The following is a 24,918-nucleotide window of genomic DNA, read 5'->3' as shown; positions in this document are numbered from 1 at the left end:
GTTATTACTGCTCAGGCTCAGCTGTGTCATAATTAACAATTGCACATATTATAAATGTGCTCCTTTTCAGTTTCCCATACAGAGTACCACAATGAATTGGAACTTGGGCAGGCCTTCTCTTGAAGTCAACAACTCATCAGCTGGAACAAACTGCTTCTGAACTTACGTTTCGATGTTACTGGAGGTGCACCTTTCTCTGTAGGGTCAATGTATGCATCATCAGGTTCATTATTCTCCATAGGAACAATATAATCATCCTGGAATTAAAGAAAACAGTTTAACAAACAGTAATATACAAATATAAGAATGGAAGATAATCAGTCAGCTCACTGCAAATTCATTTGCAATTTGAATATTATTTTATGCTCCAAACTCAACTTGATGAACTTCTTGCTGCTTCAAGGAATAAGACAATTCCCTTCAAGTGAGCTTTATTTTTAAAAGGAAATGACAGTATATACAACAAACTATTGATTGTAAACATAAAAGATTCCCTAAGGTGATATCTAATGTATGGATGTCCAAGCCTGTAATCATGGTCCTAAGTTCTGTATGTATTTTTATACTACCTATACACATATGAAGGGAAAATATTTTAAAAACTTATATTTCCCCTTACTCTTTATTTTATAAAGGAAGTTTTAATATTGTTTCTTTTACCTTTTGATGATTCAATCAATCTAAAATGTATGTTAATCTGGGCTGCCCTTTTCTGAATCATTTAGCAGCCTAATGACTTAAGTATGACAATCACATCAGATACTTCATAGAACAGGCCCTTTGACCCTCGATGTTGCGCCGACCTGTGAACTATTCTCAGCTCGTCCCCCAACACTATCCCAAAATCATTCATGTGCTTATCTAAGGATTGTTTAAATCTCCCTAATGTCGCTGAGTTGACTACATTAGAAGGTAGGGCATTCCACGCCCTTACCACTCTGAGTAAAGAACCTGCCTCTGACATCTGTCTTAAATCTATCACCCCTCAATTTGTAGTTATGCCCTCTAGTACACACTGACATCATCATCCTCGGAAAAAGACTTTCATTGTCTACCCTATCTAATCCTCTAATCATCTTGTATATCTCTATCAAATCCCCTCTTAGCCTTCTTCTTGCCAATGAGAACAGGTTCAAGTCTCTCAGCCTTTCCTCATAAGACCTTCCCTCCAGACCAGGCAACATCCTGGTAAATCTCCTCTGCATCTTTTCCAATACTTCCACATCCTTCCCGAAATATGAGGACCAGAACTGTACACAATATTCCAAATGTGGCCACACCAGCATTTTGTATGGCATCACAAGTATTTTATAATTATTTTGTAATAATTCTACCATTCTTTTAAACAGATTTGTACAACTGTACACATAATTTATGTTTGATAATTAACTGAATTTATTACTGATAAAATTAATCAAATAATCTCAAACAACCTAACTTACAAAACATGAATCTTATACATGCTAAACAACTAAAATAACTAAAACTGTATACTTTAGCTCAGCATCTAATATGTAATATGTGTAGCTTTATTGTGAAATCATGAAGATTGTTTCTTCAAGCCTTCATGGTTTAATTCCTTTTCTCCTGATTAGTCTTTTAGTTTCTCCTCTAGTTAAAAATGACATCTATCTTCTAATGGAAATAAAGAAAGCAGTGGAGAAACTCAGCAGGTCTGGTAGCATCTGTAGAGAGAAACAGAGTTAACATTTCCAGTCCAGTGATGCTTTGTCAGAACTGCAAAGACCAGAGCAATTCTGATGAAGGGTCACCTAAACTTGAAATGTTAACTCTGTTTCTCTCTCTATAGAAGCAGTCAGACCTGCTCAGTTAATCTAGCACTTTCTGTTTTTGTCTCAAATTTCCAAGATCCATGGCTTTGTTTTATTTATTTTCTAACGTTTGGTTTATTATTTTTTTCCTGCTAAATACAATCCCTTACTTAATGTATTACAAATACCCATATGTTTGAAAACAGTTCACTGTTGATATAAAATCTCAGTCATGTCCCTATTTATGCAGTGTTACCTTTAAGGTATTGCCCCCCAGTTCCACTAAACCTGTCTCTGATGTAAACCATTCTCATGTATGCATTCGTAATACATTTTGCTGTAATAAAACCTGCTTTTCAAAGCTTCCATTATCAGTTTTAAGAAGGGCACCAGAGAACATAAACGGGAAAATCGGGCTTTTACAAGAACATAATTTGAACAAATCCTTTCCATGTTGTAGATTTTTAAATTTAAAACCAAAATACTTTAAAGACATATTAACATTTAAACAAATACATGGACAATTCCCTGAACTTTGTTTACACATTTACTTACACATTTCAAGAATCCTGCCTCAGCAGGATTCTCACCAAAATCAACATGAGTCCTATTGTCACTTTCTAAAAGGCTGTTAAACTTTATTAAGAAAAGACAATCAATTCCAGCAGAGATTGATAACTTAAATTTCTTACTTAAAACTCCTTTAAAAACTGATGAAAGGCTGAAATATTGTATTTCTGACAGAAAATGTCTCCTCTTGTATTAAATATTTTGAATTCCTGGTTGCTCAGAAGGATACAGGCTACCATCAAAACAAACATAATTTTTCAATGTAGGTGTAATGGGAAACAATAGCTTTAAGATTCTGAATACAAGGAGTCAGGCCACTTGTTTGTGTATACTGAAATAATCAATAAAATTCCTGCTTTATAACTGGATCAATACTACTAGCTGAGCCATCTTGTAAATTGTATGATGCATCCAAAATCCTGACTTACAACTGACCACCATTGTTCATCCCTAGTGAGGCCTTGCAGTTTTTGGGGTTATGGACTATTTAAAAAGATTATTCCCTTTTTAATTTCAACCTTACCTCATCATCTTCCCTTTCTCCTATTTTCTGTGAATGTGTAGGTATCTTTCGTTGGACTGGAACTGGTGACGATCGTGGTAGCATTGGAGGTGGCTTTGCAAAAGAGGCTGCTGGTCGGTTGTCTATGAACATGACAAGGAGTATTACTTCTCATGATTCAGAAACAGCCACTGACCAAGGACTGAACTAATCAGCTCATTTATAAAGAAGATTTTAGGTAATATGTAAAGTTACTCATACAAAGAAATCTATAATCTTTAATTCTTTCAAGAAGATTCTTTCAATGATTAATGAATCATAATGCTATTGAAATTTGCAATAGGTAACTACTATCTCTAATATTCTTCCAATGAGTTTTATATTTTTGGAAAATGGATCCTCCTTCATTTCAGGTTTAGTGACCAGTGTTATACCCACCATTGTGACACTGCTGCTTACAAGAGAACTGGACTGACCGTCTTTGTTACAGTAGGGTTGGAAGGCAATAGTAAAGATGCTACCTTTTGCTTTACTGAAACTTCACTTCAAAGGAGGGGAATTTAGTGGCATTTTGTATGCTGCAATTGAGTAAACAGACTTCTTTTTAGCAGGGAGCAGAACCAGGCAATAATGGATAAGGCAGGAGCAGTTTAGTTTGGGAGTGGTAGGGTAGAGGAAGGGTTTCCTCCAATTGGAGGAAATCATAGACCATAGGATATTTTGATTGAGGCAAGATAAGTTCCAGAACAGAAACAAATTCCTGGGGAGTGGGGCAGGCTCTGGTCCAAACATTATGGTAAGATGTGACAGAGACAGAGTGTGCAACCTTTACTATCTCATACACTGATCCAAGTCATAGAATCATACAGCACAGAAACAGACCCTTCGGTCCAACCAATCTATGCCGATAATAATCCCAAACTAAACCAGACCCTGCCTGTTCCTGGCCCATATCCCTCCAAACCTTTCCTGTGCATGTACTTATCCAAATGTCTTTTAAATGTTCTAATTGCACCCATACACACCACTTCCTCAGGAAGTTCATTCCACATGTGAACCATCCTCAGTGTAAAGAATTTGTCCCTCATGTCTTTTTGGAGTCTCTCTCCTCTTACCCTAAAAGTGCACCCCCGGCCTTGAAATCCCTCATCCTAGGGAAAAGACAACACCATTAACTATATCTATAACCCTCATTATTATGTAAACTTCTACAAAGACATTGGCCAATGCAGAGGTCCAAAGATTTTGCCTGATTTTCACTGGTTCTATCTTACCTGCCCATCAGCAGCCAAGACACAAATACTGTACTTGAGATGAAGTAATAACTGTGCCAGAGGGGTCTTCACTGATTGATGTACTGAATATTAGTGAACAGCAGGACCCCAAAAAGGAAGAAGGGGAATACAAAGATTCCATGAAAGAGTATAAATCCTCTGTTGAAGAGTGCAAGGGAGGTTGCGTGAAGAGACTTTGGAAGCTGAGAATGGGAGGTATAGAATCTTGTAGGGAGATAACCCTGAAGGATATCCTTTCCCCAAATTCCTTCTCACGTTTTAACTGCTAGTATCTAAGATAAAAAGTCTGTCCATTCCCATTGCCTGCAGGTGTTATAGTGACAAGTTCAACTGACTACTATCTATTATAAACAGGTGGGTAGGATGCTGTTTCAGGCTCCCTCTTATTTATCTTATTACGGAGGAAAATTTGGAGGACTGGCGGAAAGTGGTGGACAAATCATCACTTGAAATTTTTCCTTGTGCACCGCTGAAAATATGGCGGACAGGAGATCACAAAATCCATCTCTATGAAGTAGCATTAAGTGGTCAGCCAAAAATGCATGAGTACTCCAGGAGAAGCTCACCAGGTAAACTGAAGTTTTAACTCTTGTTTTACACTAATTCTGACTTCTGTGCAGTTATTGACAACTGGAACAGCACACATCTTAACAACTTAGCTCATGTAAGAAACAAGTCAACACACTACAGTAACAAGCACAACAGTAATTCTTAAAACAAAACAGCTATGCATTACCTGCATATTCACCCTTGGAAATATGCATAGGTTTGGCAACTATTTTCTTGTTTTTATTTTCACTAGGAGGTGGCTCGTAATTTTCATCATCATCACCATCATCACGTGGATCTTCATAAGTGTCTGAGTCATCAGAACGTCCATCTGGATTTTCATAATCGCTGGTATCCTGGGGTACACATGAGTTCAATCAAAACAGTTCTTTCAAATGGATTCATATTGCATACTAATTTGTGTGGCTTGTTTTAAATCAAATAAACTGATTGAATATATAGTTATAACCGTATCTAATTGGTAATACTTCATTAGCTGATGTATAGAACAGGCTAATTCATTTTATCATTCAAATGTTCTCAAGTTATTAAGACTATTGTACAAAATTAATCCATTTCAGATGTGAATTTCATGTGGCCAGCTTGTTATATTTAATGGTTGACATATCCAAAAAAACATGTGCATTAAGGTGGAATCCATGAAATTAATTGTGTCCAAACACTACCTGCCTTTGATTTTACCATCTATTTCTGTCTCATGAGTACCATCATGCTATTTACTGACCCGGATACTTCAGTCACTCACTTGCTGCTGACCTTGAAGAATGCTGCCCTGTTGTGAGGTACAGAATTCCACATTTATGATGCCAGTTTAAATCTGGCACCTCATCAAGCAGGTTTCCAAGTGTGTAGCAGTATTGATGTTAACAAGAAGGTGAGCAGTTAATCTCACTGAAATACTTACACAGGCAACACATTGGAAAGTTTGGCACAACACATCTGTTAATTTTCAATTTAACATTCCAGATTGCAAAATAAAATATAATGTTGGGATTTATATAAGTGCTAAAGACACTCTAACTAAACTTTAAAAATTATTAAGAATGTAGAATTTTACCACGAAAATAAATTCCACAAATGGGAAGGTCTTTGGTGGTGCTACAGCATTAAAAACCAGGTTTCCAAGGATTTCACAGTGAATCTAACTATGCGCATTCTCATCAGTACAAAGAGTTTCTGCTGGTGACAGTCTGATAGGAAGGAAAACAAGGATTTCAAAAGCACATCCTCTGATGAAGCTCCAAATCATTGACAGCATTGTCCAAATTTCTACATTATTTTGGCGTATGAAGTCAAGATGTTGCTGCCAATTTTATGGAAATATTCACGGTAAATGTTGATGGTTTCATTGTCATTACCACTGCAACAATTTGGGAAACTGTAAGTCAGAATACTTCAGGATGCATTGCTCATCAACAATGCTAATTATGTGTTAAAGAGGAAATTTATTCTGTTGCACACGAGTGGCAGACAGAGGAACGAAGGAACTTTCGAGACTTAATTTACATAAGTTTTATGCCTACTAAGCATTATTCTACACTCCTGACGGATATATCATTGAATGTTTCTTCACCTAAGTCAGTGATTATGATTATTCAGTTGGCCTGTTATTTCTGAAGCAATAAAAATAGCTGAAAAATATGGTAAAGTTTCTATGTGCAAATGCCTCAATGTTATGGGTGAATGATTTGACATTTCTTTTGCTGATATAGGCAATATAATTTCCACTCTAATTTTAAGTCCTGTGCAGGTGGTGCAGGGCTGTAACGTTTCCATATTAATGTTTTAATGCAGTCTTTTTAAACTAACTTTGATTTGTTGGACAAGGAGAACATTTATCATCCCCTGTGCAACTAATCCCTTTGCATCCTCTTTTTCCATTCTCCTTCAGTGGTAGCACTTTCAGCTATCTTAATCCAACACTCTGGTTCTCTATAATCCCTTTTTCTTGTTAGGTCTCTGCTCTCCTATCTCTTTGATTCTGCAATTAATCTTTGTTCCTCACACCTCTGCCAACCCAATTTGTCATTATCTTCCACATTTGAAGTACTTTTGAGATGCTTCACTATAATAAAAGGTGTGGATGGGATAGATGGACACTTGGGGAATAGAACATTACAGTGAGTACAGACCCTTCAGCCCTCAGTGTTGCACCGAGCTGTGAAACCAATCCGAAGCCAATCTAACCTACACTCTTCCATTATCATCCATGTGTTTATCCAATTACCATTTAAGTGCTCTGAAAGTTGGTGAGTCTACTGCTATTGCAGTCAGGGCATTCCATGCCCTTACTACTCTCGGAGTAAAGAACCTACCTCTGACATCTGTCCTATGTCCATCACCCCTCAATTTAAAGCTATGTCCCCTCATGCTAGCCATCACCATCCAAGGAAAAGGCTCTCACTATCCCCCTTATTTAACCCTCTGATTATCTTGTAAGTCTCTATTAAGTCACCTCTTAACTTTCTTCTCGCTAATGATAACAGCCTCAACTCCCTCAGCTTTTACTCATAAGACCTTCCTTCCATTCCAGGCAACATCCCAGTAAATCTCCTCTGCACCCCTTCCAATGCTTCCACGTCCTTCCTATAATTCAGTGACCAGACCTGTATGCAATACTCCAAGTGCGGCCGCGCCAGAGCTTGTACAGCTGCAGCATGACCTCATGGCTCAGAAACTCACTCCCTCACAGTATGCCTTCCTAACAACCGCATCAACCAGGGTGGCAACTTTTAGGGATCTATGCATATGGACACAGAAATTTCCCTGCTCATCTACAATACCAAGAATCTTACCATGAGGCCAGTACTCTGTATTCCTGTTACTCCTTCCCAAGTGAATCGCCTCACACTTTTCTACATTAAACTCCATTAGCCACATCTCAGCCCAGCTCTGCAGCTTATGTCCCTCTGTAACCTGCAACATCCTTTTGCACTGTCCACAACTCCACCAACTTTAATGTCATCCGCAAATTTGCTAACCTATCCTTCTACGCCCTCATCAAGGTCATTTATAAAAATGACAAACAACAGTAGCCCCAAAACATATCCTTGCGGTACACCACTAGTGATTGAACTCCAGGATGAACATTTCCCATCAACCACTATCCTTTGTCTTCTTTCTGATCCAAACTGCTAAATCACCCTCAATCCCATGCCTCCATATTTTGTGCAATAGCTTACAATGGGGAACCCTATCAAATGCTTTACTGAAATCCATATACACCAGATCAACTCCTTTACCCTCATCCACCTCTTTGGTCACCTTCTCAAAGAACTCAGTAAGGTTTGAGAGGCATGACCTACCCATCACAAAACCGTGCTGACTATCCTTAAGCAAATTATTTCTTTATAGATGATTATAAATCCTATCTCTTATAATCCTTTCCAACAATTTACCCATAACTGAAGTAAGGCTTACTGGTTTATAAATTACCAGGATTGAACAAGTAATTCTTGAACAAGGGGACATTTGCTATCGTCCAGTCTTCTGGCACTATTCCTGTAGACAATGATGACAAAGATCAAGCCAAAGGTTCTGTAATCTCCTCCCTAGCTTCCCAGAGAATTCTAGGATAAATCCCATCCGGCCCAGTGGACTTCCCTATTTTGACATGGATGTGGGTGAGCGCTAAGGGCTGGTAGAAGTTTTATTATATTTTTCAAAATAAAATCTTCCCCACACTGTTACTACACTGATGTAGGTACTCCCCAGTCCATCTCGATATGCAGCAGCTTCCACACTGTTTCAAGTGTCATCCGCTATCAACATCATCAACATTCCTACATCAACCAATGGAAAATTTCAAGTTCTGTGTCACCGAGTGGAGTTGAGTTTGTGGAGTTGGGAATTGGTCTGACTCTATTCTCCTGACCCAGGGACAAAATATCACGCCTTAGACCACCCAACGTGTGGACAAAGTTCCAGTCTACCCTTTCTGTTCCTCTTAATACCTTGAATACTTCAATTAAAAATACAAACTTTTAGATTCTAGTTCCAGTTCCAGTTTATGGAACTTCTCCTTGTAAACTTGGGAAACCTACACTGCACTCTCTCCAAGGCTAATATATTCCTCCGAACCACTGTCTGTGATCAAACCATGATGTATAGCTGCAGCACTGAATTCTGATCCCTTATTTTTTAATCTTCAGGATAGAAGGCTAACATTCCATTAGCTTTTGGATTATTTTCTATACCTGTTCAGGCAATTTAAATGATCTACATACCTGGATCCATAAGTCTCTTTTCACCATTTCTATTATATTCTATTCTAACCTTTTATCATCCATAGTTGACCCAAAGACTCATAGTTGAAAATATATTTGCCTATGCACAATATGTGCTCATGTCACGTTTGATTATTAATTGTCTATGATAAACTGTGTGGGTTATCCTATTTAACAACAGCTGAATGTGCTACTAAATTCTTGTTGTACGTCAGCAACATATCAAACATGACACTTGAGTTCATGCGCAGAATGAGACAGTGTTAATTATTGATGAATTTTTAAAAATTATTTGTATTATGTGTCAACCTTTGGTAGGAATGTTTCCAAAGAGTACCTTTTACCAATACCATGGAACAGAATGTTACATAGCCTTGCCTGTTGATTCCTGATTATATTGCTTTTTCGTGGCAGTGAAATAAAACAAGTTTGTTCATTAGATAATCTGGCCAAAATAAGACCAGTACTATAAAACAATATGAAAGACAACACCTCAACATTTTAGTATCAGTAACACACGCTTTACCATATAAAACCTTTTCATAGTCACCATGTAGGTTTTAAGGAAATACAACTTCTAAACCAAATGCCACAAATTGGGATATTCATTGCACAGGATCCTATTCCCAATTAAGCTGGCATGTCACATTTTCTTCACGTATTTAACTCAATCTCATTTGAAACCTAACAGTGGGGAATATTAAATCATTAGGAGAAAGTGAGGACTTCAAAGTTTGTGATAAGATATGTAGCTCAGGTGCTCGTTGTTGTGGTTCTGTTCGCCGAGCTGGGAATTTGTGTGGTTGTTGGTTTATGTGCTGTTATGAGTCCTAGTGGTCGCAGTAGTCTGGCTGTCAATTCAGAAATACTCTTGATGTATGGTAGTGTGGCTAGTCCTTTGGGTTGCGGCATGTCCTCGTTCCGTTGTCTTTCCCTTAGGCATCTGTTGATGGAATTGCGCGGGTATCCGTTTTTGGCGAATACATTGTATAGGTGTTTTTCTTCCTCTTTTTGCAGTCCTGGTGTACTGCAGTGTGTTGTGGCCCTTTTGAATAGTGTCTTGATGCAACTTCTTTTGTGTGTGTTGGGGTGGTTGCTTTCGTAGTTTAGGACATGGTCTGTGTGTGTGGCTTTCCTGTATACCCATGCAATTTCATTGCAGGTCAAGAAGGCGGTGCTGAGTCTGAGGGTTGGGACTGAGATAAGGTGAGGGGAGGGGAAATGAGGAAGCTGGAGAAATCTGCATTCATCCCTTGTGGTTGGAGGGTTCCTAGATGGAAGGTGAGGTGCTCTTCCTCCAGGCGTCATGTGTTGCCATGGTCTGGAGATGGAGGAGGCCAAGGACCTGCATGTCCTTGGCAGAATGGAAAGGGGAGTTAAAGTGTTCAGCCACAGGGCGGTTGGGTTGGTTGGTGCGGGTGTCCCAGAGGTATTCTCTGAAACGTTCCGCAAGTAGGCGGCCTGTCTCCCCAATGTATAGGAGGCCACATCGGGTGCAGCAGATACAATAAATAATGTGTGTGGAGGTGCAGGTGAATTTGTGATGGATATGGAAGGATCCCTTGGAGCGAAGTAAGGGGGGAGGTGTGGGTGCAAGTTTTGTATTTCTTGTGGTTGCAGGGGAAGGTGGCAGGAGTGGAGGTTGGGTTGGTGGGGGTGTGTGGATCTGACAAGGGAGTCGCGGAGGGAGTGATCTTTCCGGAAAGCTGATACGGGAGGGGAGGGAAATATATCCTTGGTAGTGGGGTCTGTTTGGAGGTGGCGGAAATGATGACGGATGATACGATGTATCTGGAGGTTGGTGGGGTGGTAGGTGAGGACCTGTGGGGTTCTGTTTTGGTGGTGATTAGAGGGGCGGAGTTCAAGGGCGGAGGAGCGGGAAGTGGAGAAGATGTGGTGGAGAGCATCGTCAACCACGTCTGGGGGGAAATTGCGGTCTTTGAAGAAGGAGGCCATCTGGGTTGTTCGGTATTGGAATTGGTCCTCCTGGGAGCAGATGCGGCGAAGGCAAAGGAATTGGGAATATGGGATGGCGTTTTTACAGGGGGCAGGGTGGGAGGAAGTGTAATCTAGGTAGCTGTGGGAATCGGTCGGTTTATAGTGAATGTCCGTGTTGAGTCGGTCGCCCGAGATAGAAATGGTCTAGATGGTCCAGGTAAATTTGAGGTCGGGGTGGAAGGTGTTGGTAAAGTGGATGAACAGTTCAATCTCCTCACGGCAGCATGAGGTAGCGCCGATACAGTCATCGATGTAGCAGAGGAAAAGGTGGGGTGTGGTGCCAGTGTAGCTGCGGAAGATGGACTGTTCCACATATCCTACGAAGAGGCAGGCATAGCTGGGGCCCATGTGGGTGCCCATGGCTACTCCTTTGGTTTGGAGGAAGTGGGAGGATTGGAAAGAGAAGTTGTTCAGAGTGAGGACCAGTTCAGTCAGTGGAAGGAGGGTGTCACTGGAAGGGTACTGTTTGGTTCGGCGGGAAAGGAAGAAGCGGAGGGCTTTGAGGCCTTCGGGATGGGGTTGGAGGTGTACAGGGACTGGATGTCCATGGTGAAGATAAGGCGTTGGGGACCGGGGAAGTGAAAATCACGGAGGAGGTGGAGGGCGTGGGTGGTGTCCCGAACGTAGGTGGGGAGTTCTTGGACTAAGGGGGACAGGACCGTGTCAAGGTATGCAGAGATGAGTTTGGTGGGGCAGGAGCAGGCTGAGACAATGGGTCGGCCGGGGCAGTCAGGTCTGTGAATTTTGGGCAGGACGTAGAAATGGGCGGTGCGGGGTTGTGGGACGATGAGGTTGGAGGCGGTGGATGGGAGATCCCGGAGGTGATGAGGTTATGGATGATCTGGGAGATGATGGTTTGGTGGTGGAAGGTGAGGTCAAGGGGGCAGTAGGAGGTGGTGTCCGCGAGCTGGCGTTTAGCCTCAACAATGTAAAGATCGGTGCGCCAAACTACCACCGCGCCTCCCTTGTCTGACGGTTTGATAGTGAGGTTGGGGTTGGAGGGTGAGAGGTTGGAGTGGGTAAGAGGGTGGACAGGTTGAGGTGGTTAATGTCGTGGCGGCAGTTGGCTATGAAGAGATCGAGGGTGGGCGTGGTGTCCAGGTGGATGGGGTGTGATGGAGGTGGGAGAAGGGGTCGTCAGAGGGCGAGAATACTGGCTGAAGACGTAGGTGCGGAGGCGAAGGCGGCGGAAGAATTGTTTGATTTCTCACCACGTGTTGAACTCGTTAATCCGGGAGCGTAGGGGGGATGAAGGTGAGGCCTCTGCTGGGGACTGATCTTTCATCCTCAGAGAGGGGGAGGTCTGGAGGGATGGTAAAAATATGGCAGGGCTGGGAGCTAGGACCTGGTGTGGGGCTGGAGCTGGGAGTGGGGACGGGGTTAGGCGTGGGGGTCGTTGTGCAGGTGAGTGACGTCACTGGGGGCGGAAGTGGATGCGGCGACGGCAGAAACGGTGTTGTTCCCGGTGGCTGTGGACCCCGCGGAGGCTGCGAATCTGTCGGCGATGGTCTTCCTGGCGATTGTGGAGGCGGTTGTCTGGGCTGCGATCGCGGAGGCTGCATGGTCGGTGGGAGCGGAAGTGATGTCATGGTTCACGGCGGCGGTTGCTGCAGTGGCCAAAATCATTCTTGAGTGTACTTGTAAATGTCGAGAATTTGTCTCTCTTTGAGAAAACTGCTCAAAGGCATGCAAGTTATATATTTACCTTGTTAATGTTTACCTTCGGGTTGTACAAGATGTTTAATAAAAGCCAATAAATTGAACAAAGACCTTTGCTAAACAATGTCATGGTAATTTTTTGGCTTTATTTTGTTAAGCACTGATAGAAATCATGACGTATGGGCAGCATTATAATTATGTGACTGGACTAGTAATCCAGAAACCTGGACCAATGATCTGGAAGCAAATGTCAAATCCTCAGGCAGCTGAGGAATCTGAATTTATTTAATAAAATAAATCTGGATTTAAAAAAAATTAGTATCAATAACAATGCCATTGGAACTACCTGACTAGTGTAAAAACCATTTCCTTATGCTGCTGCATGCTAGAACCACAGCATGTGGTTGACTATCAACTAAGTTATCTGAAGTGGCCTAGCAATCTGTTCAGCCAAGACAAAACATAATAAAAGTCAAAACAGACAGGCCACTTAGCATCAAGTTGAGAATTGGATTCAGACTTGACAAAGGCACAATCCTGCCTAGTCGTCCTTGCAATGTCATCCTCAGTATCATATGGAGAGTTGTCCCAGGACAGGGATAGCTGGCCAGCTGACAATTGACCATCAGCAAGATGATGGATGTTGCTGCCGACAGTACAATCACGTGGCTGTCTTTCCGTAGTAACCTGTTCATTGATGCTTAGTTTAAGTAATTCATTCAACTCCAAACCCCATTACAGCCTTGACACAAATATGGACAGAAGACCAAAAATCTCAGGGGTAAGGTGAAAGTGATAGCCTTAGAACTAACTAAGTACATGGGAATTAAAAGTAAGGCTCTCCAATGGCTGTCGCCATACCTAAAGCAAAGGAAAATGATTGCCATTGCATCGGTCAATTATCTCAGCTCCAGCAAAGTTCCTCAGGACACTGAGGTATCCTGTGCCCAACCACCTTCAGCTACTTCATCAATGACCTTCCCTCCATTATAAGGTAAGAAATGAGGAGAATCACTGAAGATTGCACCGTATTCAATTCCATTCTTAATTCGAAATAATTGTGCTTCATGAACCTGGACAACATTCAGATTTGGCCTGATAAATGGCAGCAATGAGCATCAATAACTTAAAAAGAATCTAACCATCATTCCTTGATATTCAACAAAATACCATTACTAATTATCCCAATATCATTATCCTGGGAGTTACCAATGGTTAGAAACTTAAGTGGACCAGCTATATATATGAATCTACAAGTCACAAGACAGGATTATGATGATCATAGCAACAACACTTCAGATGCTGAATACCATCCAAGGCAAAGTAGCCGCTTGAATGGCATCCCATCCATCACCTTCAGAATGCAGTCTCTCCACTATCAGTGTACCATATCAACGGTGTGTGTCAGCGACAAGACACAGTACAATATCTTTCAAACCCACAACCCTTACTATGAAGAACAGGGTATTGCACAGTTCAAGTTTTCTTGTCCTTGGGAAGGCAGTGAAGGTATTTCAGAAAGCTTAGGTTTGGCAGAGAAATAAATAGGAATTTCAGAAAAAAACTCCCAAGCCATAAATCACTAAGTTAAATAAATGATAAATTAATAAAATTGACCATAAAAAGCCAAACAGAGCTAACTTATAAAATTTGCTTTTGCTTTTTGTCTTTTAAGAAGCAGAGCTTGATGGCTTAGGAAGAAGAGGCAAGTGCACCCAACCTAATTAATTTGGTTTAACTAACAGTGGTGGAGGCTGGTACATGACATTTAAAAGGCAGCTGGATAGGTATATGAATAGACAGGGATTAGAGGGATATGGGCCAAATGCTGGCAAGTGGGACTAGGTTAATTTAGGATAACTGGTCAGCATGGATGAGTTGGACTGAAGGGTCTGTTTCCATGTTGCACATCTCTATGAATCTACGACCAACCCTGCATTTGCCTCTGGTGATGCAAATCTAAACACTGCTGAATTCATACGGAAGGAGGAGATCAGAGGTGAGTTGCCTTTAACCTTGCCAGCCTGCTTTGTGGATAGGGTTTTTTGGGAGGGAGAAAGAGGAGGCAAAGGGTGGGGCTGTGACTGGCTCATGCTTAGTTTCATATACCCCTCTTCCCCATCCCCTCCCTACTTGCTCACACACACCATCTTACTCACTCTCTATGTCCCAACCTCATGCTCTCTCTCTTACTCCACATCCCTCATATTACTAGTCTCTCTAATTCACACTTCCTCCCTTCCTCACACTCTGTCACTCTCTCTGTTACATATTTTCCACCTTCTCATTCAGAACTCCTGGGACTTGGTGCCCATCTCCACTATTTGAATGCTCCCTTCTTGGCAATGGCATTTATGTGGGAAGATTCACTTCCTGACTTGGAGCATCTTTCTCCAGTACCCTCCTGACAGTAGCCTTTCCCTTCCATAGAGCCGTAGTCATACAGCGTGGAAACAGACCCTTTGGTCCAACCAGCCCACTCCGACTGTGTTCCCAAAGTAAACTAGTCCTACTTGCCAATATCCCACCAAACCTTTCATTTCATGAACTTATCCAAATGTCTTTTAAACATTATAACTGTACCTGCATCCACCACTTTCTCTGGCATTCATTTCACACATGAGCCACTCTGGTGTGTAAAAAAAAAAGTTCCTTCTCTTTTCTTTCTTTAAATCTTTCTCCTCTCAGCTTAAAATATCGTCGTCTAGTTTTGAACTCCCCCACCCTCGGGAAAAGACCCTTGTCATTCATTTTATTTATGTCCCTCTTGATTTTACAAGCTCATAATGTCACCCCTCAACCTCATGTACTCCAGTGAAAAAAGTCCCAGTCTTTCCAGTCTACTTTACATCTCAAACCCTCCATTCCCAGCAACATCCTGGTAAATCTTTTCTGAACCCTGTCCAGTTTAAATGATATCCTTCCTTTAACAGAACGACCAGAACTATACACAGTATTCCAGAACAGGCCTCACTAACATCCTGTACAACCTCAATATGGTGTCCTAACTCCTATACTCAATATTCTAAACAATAAAAGCAAATATGCTAAACACCTTCTTAACCATGCTGTCTACCTGTGATACAAATTTCAAAGAATTATGTACCTGAAACCCTAGGTCTCTCTGTTCTATAACACTACCCAGGGCCCTATCACTAAGTGCATAAGTCCTGTTCTTTTTGTATTAACAAAAAGCAATACCTCACATTTATCCAAATTAAACTTCATCTGCCACTCCTTAGCCCATTGACCTAATTGATCAAGTTCTCTTTGTAATCTTAGATAACTCTCTGCACTGTTCATTATACCATCAATTTTTGTCGCATCTGCAAACTTACTAACAAACCTCCTATGTTCTCATCCAAAATCATTCATATAAATTACAAACAAAAGTGGACACAGTACCGATCCCTGTGGAACACCAGTGGTCACAGGCCTCTAATCCGAAAAACAACCTTCCACCAACACTCTCTGTCTCGTGTCATTAAGCCAATTTTGTATCCAATTGGCAAGCTCACCCTGAATTCCATGTGATCTAACTTTACTAATTAGTCTACCATGCGGACCTGTCAAAGGCTTTACTAAAGTCCAAGTAAACACCTACTGTTCTGCTCTCAACATTTTGGTTACTTCATTAAAAAAAACTCAATCAAGTTTGAGAGACATTATTTCCTTCTCACAAACCTTGCTAACTATCCCTGATCATTTCTTGCCTCTTCAAATGCACGTAAACCTCATCTTTCAGCAACACGTCCAACGACTCCCACCACTGATGTCAGAGTCTCAGGTCTATAGTTCCTAAGCTTCCCTTTATAGACTTTCTTAAACAATGGCGCAACATTAGCCACCCTCCAGTTCTCTGGTACTTCATCTGTGCTTATAGGTGATACAAATATAGGTCATAGGGGCCTGACAATTCCCTCCCTAACTTCCCACAATGTCTAGGACATCATGCCCCAGAGATTTATCGACCCTTATGTTTTCTAAGATCTCCAGCACTTCCCCCTCTGTAATGTGAACGTTTTTCAAAACATCAATATTTTTTCCCTTTGTTCTCTAGCCTCCATTTCTTTCTCAGCAGTAAAAACTGAGATGAAATATTCACTTATTGTCTCTCACATCTGAGGTTCAACACAATGACAACCTCATTAACCTCTCTGGTTAGCTGCTCTCTTGCACTTAATGTATTTGTAGAATATTTCTGAATTATCCTCAACCTTATCTGCCAAGTTTATCTCATATACCATATCTGCCTCCCTGATTTCATTCTGAAAAATGCCCTTAACACTTCTTATACTTTTGAAGAGATTCAGTTGTTCCCAGTTTTCTATATCTATGATTCTTTTTTATTCATGACAAGAACTTCAATATCTTTATTCATCCATTGTTCCCTAATCTTACCAGCCTTGCCTATCACTCTAACAGGAACATAATGCTTCTGCATGCTCAGTTTTGAAGGCCTCCCACTGGTCAGTCGTCTCTTTACCTGCGAACAATCTACTCCAATCTTGAGACTTTTTGTTTCATACCCTTAAAATTTACCTTATTTCAATTAAGAAATAAACTTTTGTGGAAGACTTATCCTTTTCCCTACCTATTGGTAAACTAATAGCATTATGATCACTAGTTCCAAAGTGTTCCCCTACTAACACTTCAGTCACTTACTCTGCTTTATTTCCCAAGAGAAGGTCAAGTTTTGCTACTTAATCAGTATGTAAATATTCCTACTGGACAAGAAACTTTTCTTGAACACATTGAACAAATTCTTCACCATCCAAACTTTTAACACTATGGCAGTTCCAGTCCGTGTTTGGAAAATTAAAATCCCCCATTACAATCCTATTACTTTTACAGATATTTGAGATCTCTGTACATATCTGATCCTCAATTTCCCTCTGACTACAGGAGGGTGCCTACAGTACAATCCCATCAAGGTGGTCACCATTTTCTTATTTCTAACTTCCATCCAAACATTTTCATGAACTGACCCATTAGATATACCTTCTCTAATTATAGTAATAATGTTTTCCTTAATCAAAAATGCCACTTCTCCTTCTCTCCTTCTATGCTCCTGTAACATCCACAACCCAGAACATTAAGCTGCCAGTCCTGTCCTTTCCTCAGCCAAGTTTCTATATTTGTTATGATGTTCCAGTCCCATGTTCCCATGCATGCCCTGAATTCATCAGCCTTACCTATAAGGCCCTTATATTGAAATAGTTCTTCATAGTTACCTTATTCTTTGACTTGCTCTTGTGTGCCTTTTCTAATTAGCTTGCTCTTTTCTGATTTGGAACTATCCTCATCTTTCTTTCTATTTTCACTGTTACTTCGGAAGCCTCCACCCCTCCCTCAAAGTATACAGGCTGCTGAAATAGAACTAACAAGTGTCCCCAGCAGGATATTAGTCCCTTTCCAGTTCAGGTGAAACCTATCCCTTTTGAACAGGTTCTTGCAGTCCCAGAAGAAATCTCAATGATCCAAGAAACTGAATCCCTGCACATTGCACCATACCTTCAGACATAGACGCATCTCCTTTACCCTTTTATTCCTTCCCTAGTTACAACTTGGCACTGGAAATAAACCAGAGACTTCAATTTTTGATGTTCTGTTTTTTAACCATCTACCCAAACTCTTATAACAATATCTTCTGGCTTCTCACTCTGCCCGTCGACAATATGCTTCAACCCCATTTTGAGATGTCCTTAACCCTGGCACTAGGAAAGAAACATATTATCCTAGATTCATGCTCATGGCTAAGAATCTCCTGTGTGTGTGCCAGGAGAGTTCCTGTTAATAATTACTCTTAAATCTTGACAAACCCCGTTTAACGTAAGGTTCCTTCTTAGTGCCCAAATTCTGACTGCCACTTTTTTTTTCCTCTGAGAGACCCCCTTTCAGCAATACCCAAAACAGAATATCTATTTGAAAGAGGAATAGCTACAGGAGACTTCTGAACTATCTTATGTTTCCTGGCAGTCAATCGTCAATCTAACTGATCCTGCTATGTAGGCCTCAGGGTGAATGAATATCTCTGAGGAAGGGTCGCCGGACTGAAAGGTTAACTCTAATTTCTCTTCACAGATGCTGCCAGACCTGCTGTGCTTTTCCAGCAACCTCTGTTTTTGTTTCTGATTTATAGCATCCCCAGTTCTTTCAGTTTTTATTGAATGAATATATTCGCGATTTGCACAATTGACAGCTTCTCCAATCAGAGGCTGTTTCACTGGGCAGCCAATCAGCAGATTACGTGATAAATAAACAGCCTTTGATTGGTGGGGTATCTCCTTGCAGAACTTTTGTCTTGTATTCATCTGATTTGGAAACCTGAGGTGGGTCAACCTGTTTAAAAAGCCTGATGGAGAAAAACGGGGTAATTACAGATGGGCAATAAATATTGAGCTTGCCAGCAACACACACATCTGTGAAAGAATAACAAAGTAACATTTGTATCTTGGGTCTTTTAATATTAAAATCAACACTTGTGGCTTTCTTCAAGATGTTGAGAAACCACAGGCACCACACAGCTTGATACAGCCAACACTAGGGGTCATTGGTTTTTTGAGAGAATTGTACCACAACATAATTGAAAAGATTGAAATTATGATAAGTCATCTGAAGGAACACTTGAGACAAAATAACCTTCCTTGAAACACACCACTTTTACAACTTCTGAAAATTTCTTTACATCATAGCATCAACAATTCAAATGGCTCAAAACACTTACAAATTCATTGTCAGACCATTGTTCTCCCTCCTGTGCTCCTGCACCTTCTAATAAAAATGAAAGGAAGAAAGATAGAGAATTAAATGGGTTAGGATCAACGTTAAATGAATGTTCATGGATAAATACACATAAATGTTCACATAGATTCATTTGGAAGAAGCAGTCACATAAAACAATCTAAGATTTGGATTCTGGGAAAGAAGCACAAAGGGAGGCCAACGTTCATTTATTTTGATAATCCATTGAGAAAAGAAAATTCATGGTCAGCTGGTTCCATCTCTTAGCATCTGAATAGGAACTTACGGAAAAAGCGGAGGATGGTGGGTTAGCTGTTATTAAATCATGATACAAATCATATTATGCCAAATATCCTTGATCTTTCCACTTTACATGCAGTTTGTAAGAAGTGAAACTTCCACGTGCACTCTACACCCTAGAGTTAGGAAAGGCAGTGGTGTAGTAGTGACGTCACTGGACTAGCAACCTAGAGGAACAGGCACAAGTTCAAATGGCACGTGCTGAAACTTCATGAATAAATCTGATCAAACCAATTGTTATAAAATGCATTTGGTTCACTAACTGCTTTAACAGAAAGAAATTGTTACCTTACTTGGATTGATCTCCAACCAATGTGGCTCATTACTAAATGCCCTCTGAAAGCCATCATAAGGCTTAAAAAATAAATTAAAGCCCAGATCAACATAGGCACTGAAAATGACAACAGCAAACCAAGCCCTGTTTTATGTAAAGTCCTCCTAATTATTGTATGGGTACTTATGCAAAACTGGGAGGGCTGTCCCTCTGAACTAGCTCCATCCCCAGCCAAGTTTTTCCCGTACAGCTACAACACTGGCATTTACCCTGCAATTTGCCCAGTTGAGTCCTGCATACAAATTGTAAGGACAAAGCTGACCTGATCAATTATTACCTTCCACCCTACCAACCTTCGCATAAACCAATTCATCTGCCGACATTTCCACCACCTCCAAACAGACCCCACCACCAGGGATATATTTCCCCCGCCACCCTTTTCCGCCTTCCGCAAAGACCCTGCCCTCCGTGACTACCTGGTCAGGTACACGCCACCCCTACAACCCACCCTCTCATCCTGGCACTTTCCCCTGCCACTGCAGGAACTGTAAAACCTGCGCCCACACCTCCTCCCTCACTTCTATCCAAGGCCCTAAAGGAGCCTTCCACATCCATCAAAGTTTTACCTGCACATCCACTAATATCATTTATTGTATCCGTTGCTCCCGTTGCTCTTCTACATTGGGGAGACTGGGCGCCTCCTAGCAGAGTGCTTTAGGGAACATCTCTGGGACACCCGCACCAATCAACCACACCGCCCCGTGGCCCAACATTTCAACTCCCCCTCCCACTCTGCCGAGGACATGGAGGTCCTGGGCCTCCTTCACCGCCGCTCCCTCACCACCAGACGCCTGGAGGAAGAACGCCTCACCTTCTGCCTCGGAACACTTCAACCGCAGAGCATCAATATGGACTTCAACAGTTTCCTCATTTCCCCTTGCCCCACCTCACCCTAGTTCCAAACTTCCAGCTCAGCACTGTCCCCATGACTTGTCTGGACTTGTCCTACCTGCCTATCTCCTTTTCCACCTATCCACTTCACCCTCTCCTCCCTGACCTATCACCTTCATCCCCTCCCCCACTCACTCATTGTACTCTATGCTACTTTCTCCCCACCCCCCACCCTCTTCTAGCTTATCTCTCCATGCTTCAGGCTCACTGCCTTTATTTGGGTTTTTGCCCGAAACGTCGATTTCGAAGCTCCTTGGATGCTGCCTGAACTGCTGTGCTCTTCCAGCACCACTAATCCAGAATCTGATCAATTACTACCCCATTAGTGTACTCTCAATCGTCAGTAAATGGGATCACTGACAGTGTGATCAAGCGGCACTTGTTGAGTAATAAACTGCTCACTGATGCTCACTTTGGGCTCCACCACAGCCACTCAGCTCCTGACTTTATTACAGAGTTGACTTAAACATGGCAGGAAGGGCTGAACTGTAGAGGTGAGATGTAAGTGGCTTCCTTTGACATCAAGGCAACATTTGGCCGAGTGTGAATTAAGGAGCCCAAACAAAACTGCAGTCAATGTGAATCAGGCAAAAAACTCTCTACTAGTAGGAGTCAGACCTAGCATAAAGGAAGATGGTTGTGATTACTGGAGATCAGTCATCTCAGCTCCAGGGCAATCAACGTGTCCAGGGATGTTATGGCCTCTGGAGGAGGTGGGATTTGAACCTGGTCTCTTGGCTGAAGGTAGGAATATTACCATTACACCACAAGAATTCTGAAAATGCTTATTTACATACAGCCAATAACACAATCAACAATTGGGTATTGTCTTACCCAACCATTTCAACTGCTTCATCAATAACATTAACTCCATTGTAAGGTCAGGAGTGGGGATGATTGCCCAATGTTCAGCACCATTCATGACTCCTCAGATACTGAAGCTTATGTCTCTATGCAGCAAGATGGACAATAAATGCTGACCTATTCAACATTGTCCACAAACCACAAACAAATCAAACAAAAACATTCAGGCAAACATTCTTGCAATGATCATAAACATTGTTCCCATAGACTCTTAGAATAAATCTGGACAAACTAAATACTGTTAACTCTCTCCATTGTCTTTTGATTCCTCTCATCCAACCATACATAAGATGTGCTTCAGAAACAACTTTACCTGAATAATCTCTCCGAGGAACGGAAGGTGGCGGATGTTTCGTGAATCTGCAAATATTAAAAGATAAATCGATAGAGGCAAGATCGAGATGAAAAGCTACATCTGAGAGTGTGGAAATTCAAATTGTTAGTAATTCCAGTATCACATACAGAGAGGTTAACAAGAGCCAAGGACAACTCATAAGTTAGTGCATGTATGTTAGGGATATTATGCTGTTTGTTTCACATTAAAAGTGCATGCCAGTGATATTAGCTCTTTGAAAAGCCTGCTAAGTAAATTAAAACAAAACATTTTTGGTTAGAGTAGCAGATTACAGAATATATGAAATACTTCAGAAATCTGTCTTGTGTATTTTGAGGGAATTTGTGATAGGCCATGTCTGAAATAGAATTCTAAGTGGCCCACCTCCTCATCAAACTGAGTGCAGACCTGATTTAATTTAGGGCTGGGCCTCCTTCCCCTGCTACTGGCAAGATACACTCCTGTCCCAGTGCAGCTCACCTATTCCTAGCTAAGAAAAGATCAAAGGGTCCACACAGAGGTTTAACTGGATTAGTCTGCACTGTGGCTACAATAGTGCAGAGAGCAAAACATTTAGGAAGGTAGGTCCAGGAAGAGTTGGGAGGTGAGGGGTTAATGGCGAGTGGGAAGCTAAGGATGCCAGCCGACTTGTGGAACCTGAAAGGCAGATTTGGTCCACTTAGCATAAGAAACATAATATTATTTGGGCATTTTGGCGTCTTCTCCATGTCACATCTGGTTCAGCTTAGCACAGCATGCAATGTATATAAACTTTCCAACTGTCCCTCTAAATTGGCTCAGGGTTGTTATTATGCCATAGGATCCTGATTTTCTAACAGTAACATGGCTCTAGCTGCAAGCATATAATTGCCTAATAGAAGGTCACATTAAATGCTGCAGTGAAAGCCTCCAAAAGTGCTCCACAACCAATAAGATACTTTTGATATATAGTCACTGTTATAAGAGTACATGGCAGTCATCTATACATGTGCTCCTGTGAAGAATAAGGAAATAAATGAGCAATTAAACTGTTTCAGTGCTGCTGGCTGAGAGATAATTATTGGCCAAGACACTTGGAGAATTATCCTGCTTTTCTTTGAATAGTTCAGTGATATGGTTTACCTCCAACTGAGACGTTTAGTGGGATTCAAAAAACACAACGCAGCAGTTCTCCAGTACTGCACTGATGTGCCGGCAGAGACGTCACTGGAGTCGGGTTTAAAACCCAAAACTTTCTCTCTCAGGAGGCAAGAGTGCTATCATTGAACTAAGACCAATGTAATGTTAAAATGAATCCTGCTGATAACAACTTTGCATCTGCCAATGCATTAGTAAATATTGTTAATCCATTCTGGTAGAGTTGTTATCCTCAGTAATATTGCAAGGTATTTGACTCACGTGTTTTTCTAGCCTAGACTATTCTAAATGGCCGAATCACTTAGAATGTTATGCTTTTACATATTATTCCTCCACAGAAATGCAGCATTGTTCATTGAGTAATGAGTCAGAAAAACTGGCTACCACATGCTCAAAACCGAGCGATTTGTTCTTGTATTCAAGGTGTTCTTGTTCTACTAAAATATTATTGGTAGCGGGAATTATACAAATCTGCTTCATTTTAACAGAAGTCCCAAATATTAAATGGACCAGAATACTTCCATTTCTTATTGCTGTGCCAATAGCTATAAATCCATATGACAATAAAATATACAGAGTGGTCAATTGTTACTAAAGATTTCAAGATTATTAGGTACTCCAGAGTTAGTTTTTTAAAAAAATTGCACATAGGAATGATCACTCAACTTGTAAGAGATTAAAGGACCTTAAAATTTGTAGTCATGAAATCATAATTGGTCCTATGAATTGTAGCCAACTTATATTGTTTTCAATTATCCTTTTCACTAATTTGTATAAGGGCAAAACCAACATTTCACCAAATTCCAAAGAGTTCCTCCAAATGTATCACATTTCCTTGAGTAGATAGTGGCATTGCAGTAGTCCAGAGAAGGTACACTAAGCTTAGAGCAGAAGAAGGGGCTACCTTAGAAAAGGTTGAGCACGTTGTGCCTGTTCTCATTGGAATGTACAAGAATGAGAGACAACCTTATTGAAACATACAAAAACCTTCAGGGACTTAAAGTAGCTGAGAGATTATTACAGCATATAGTCACTGAATGAGAGGTCACACATTTTAGACGCAGATCAGGAGGAATTTCTTCTCTAAGGGTAGTAGATCTGCAGATTTTCTTTTACTACAGAGGCTGGGTCATTAAGTGTAATCAAGGCTGAGACTGACAGATTTTTTGATCAGGACGGGAACGAAGGCAGGAAAGTGGAGTTGAGGACGATTAGATCAGTTATAACCTAGTTGAATGGTAGAGCAGACTCGTTGGACTGAATGGTCTACTTCTGTTCCTGAACCTTTTCTTCTTAATAGCTACTTGCTTTGTTGAGAACCAACTGTAATGTGGCTCAATTCATTTATTTCTCTGCATATTTCCAACAATTTCTTTTTTAATTGAGATTTTTCGTGGAGTTCTATCATTTTGCCTTACCTAAAATAACACTAGTGCTAATGCTCCATTCTTTCATAAATAACTAAATGATTAGGAATAAATTAGATTTTTTTCCAAAGGTCATTGGCATACAAAACTCTGACTCATGTGAGACTTCAAATCTGAACATCAACTGATAATAGAATGACTTGTTTTGATTACATCCCTGGATGGAGAACTGTGCATCAGTTAAGTGCTCAGTATCAGAATGATGCAAAAGTGTACCTGATGTTAACCAATGAGCAGTTATATTTGGAGAAAGCAATGAAGAAGAAAATTAATCACCATTTAAATATGCAAGATT

General features: G+C 41.0%; 1 protein-coding gene across 7 annotated transcripts in view; it reads right to left on the bottom strand.

The window, feature by feature from the left end:
* blnk (B cell linker) overlaps positions 1–24,918 on the bottom strand; it is a 211,709-nt gene that overhangs the window by 53,325 nt on the left and 133,466 nt on the right. For all 7 annotated transcript variants that reach the window (XM_087998990.1, XM_087998991.1, XM_087998993.1 and 4 more), the window contains 5 exons: positions 22,039–22,085; positions 19,320–19,366; positions 4,876–5,044; positions 2,866–2,987; positions 167–257 (listed from right to left, as the gene is read on the bottom strand). In XM_087998990.1, coding sequence (XP_087855116.1) covers positions 167–257; positions 2,866–2,987; positions 4,876–5,044; positions 19,320–19,366; positions 22,039–22,085 — 476 coding nt within the window. The remainder of the gene's footprint in view (positions 1–166; positions 258–2,865; positions 2,988–4,875; positions 5,045–19,319; positions 19,367–22,038; positions 22,086–24,918) is intronic.

Source organism: Chiloscyllium plagiosum, unplaced genomic scaffold, assembly GCF_037043375.1.
Source record: "Chiloscyllium plagiosum isolate Xiang-an unplaced genomic scaffold, Cpla_swu_hap1 HiC_scaffold_22, whole genome shotgun sequence".
NCBI lineage: Eukaryota > Metazoa > Chordata > Chondrichthyes > Orectolobiformes > Hemiscylliidae > Chiloscyllium > Chiloscyllium plagiosum.
This window is presented reverse-complemented; position numbering and strand designations above follow the sequence as displayed.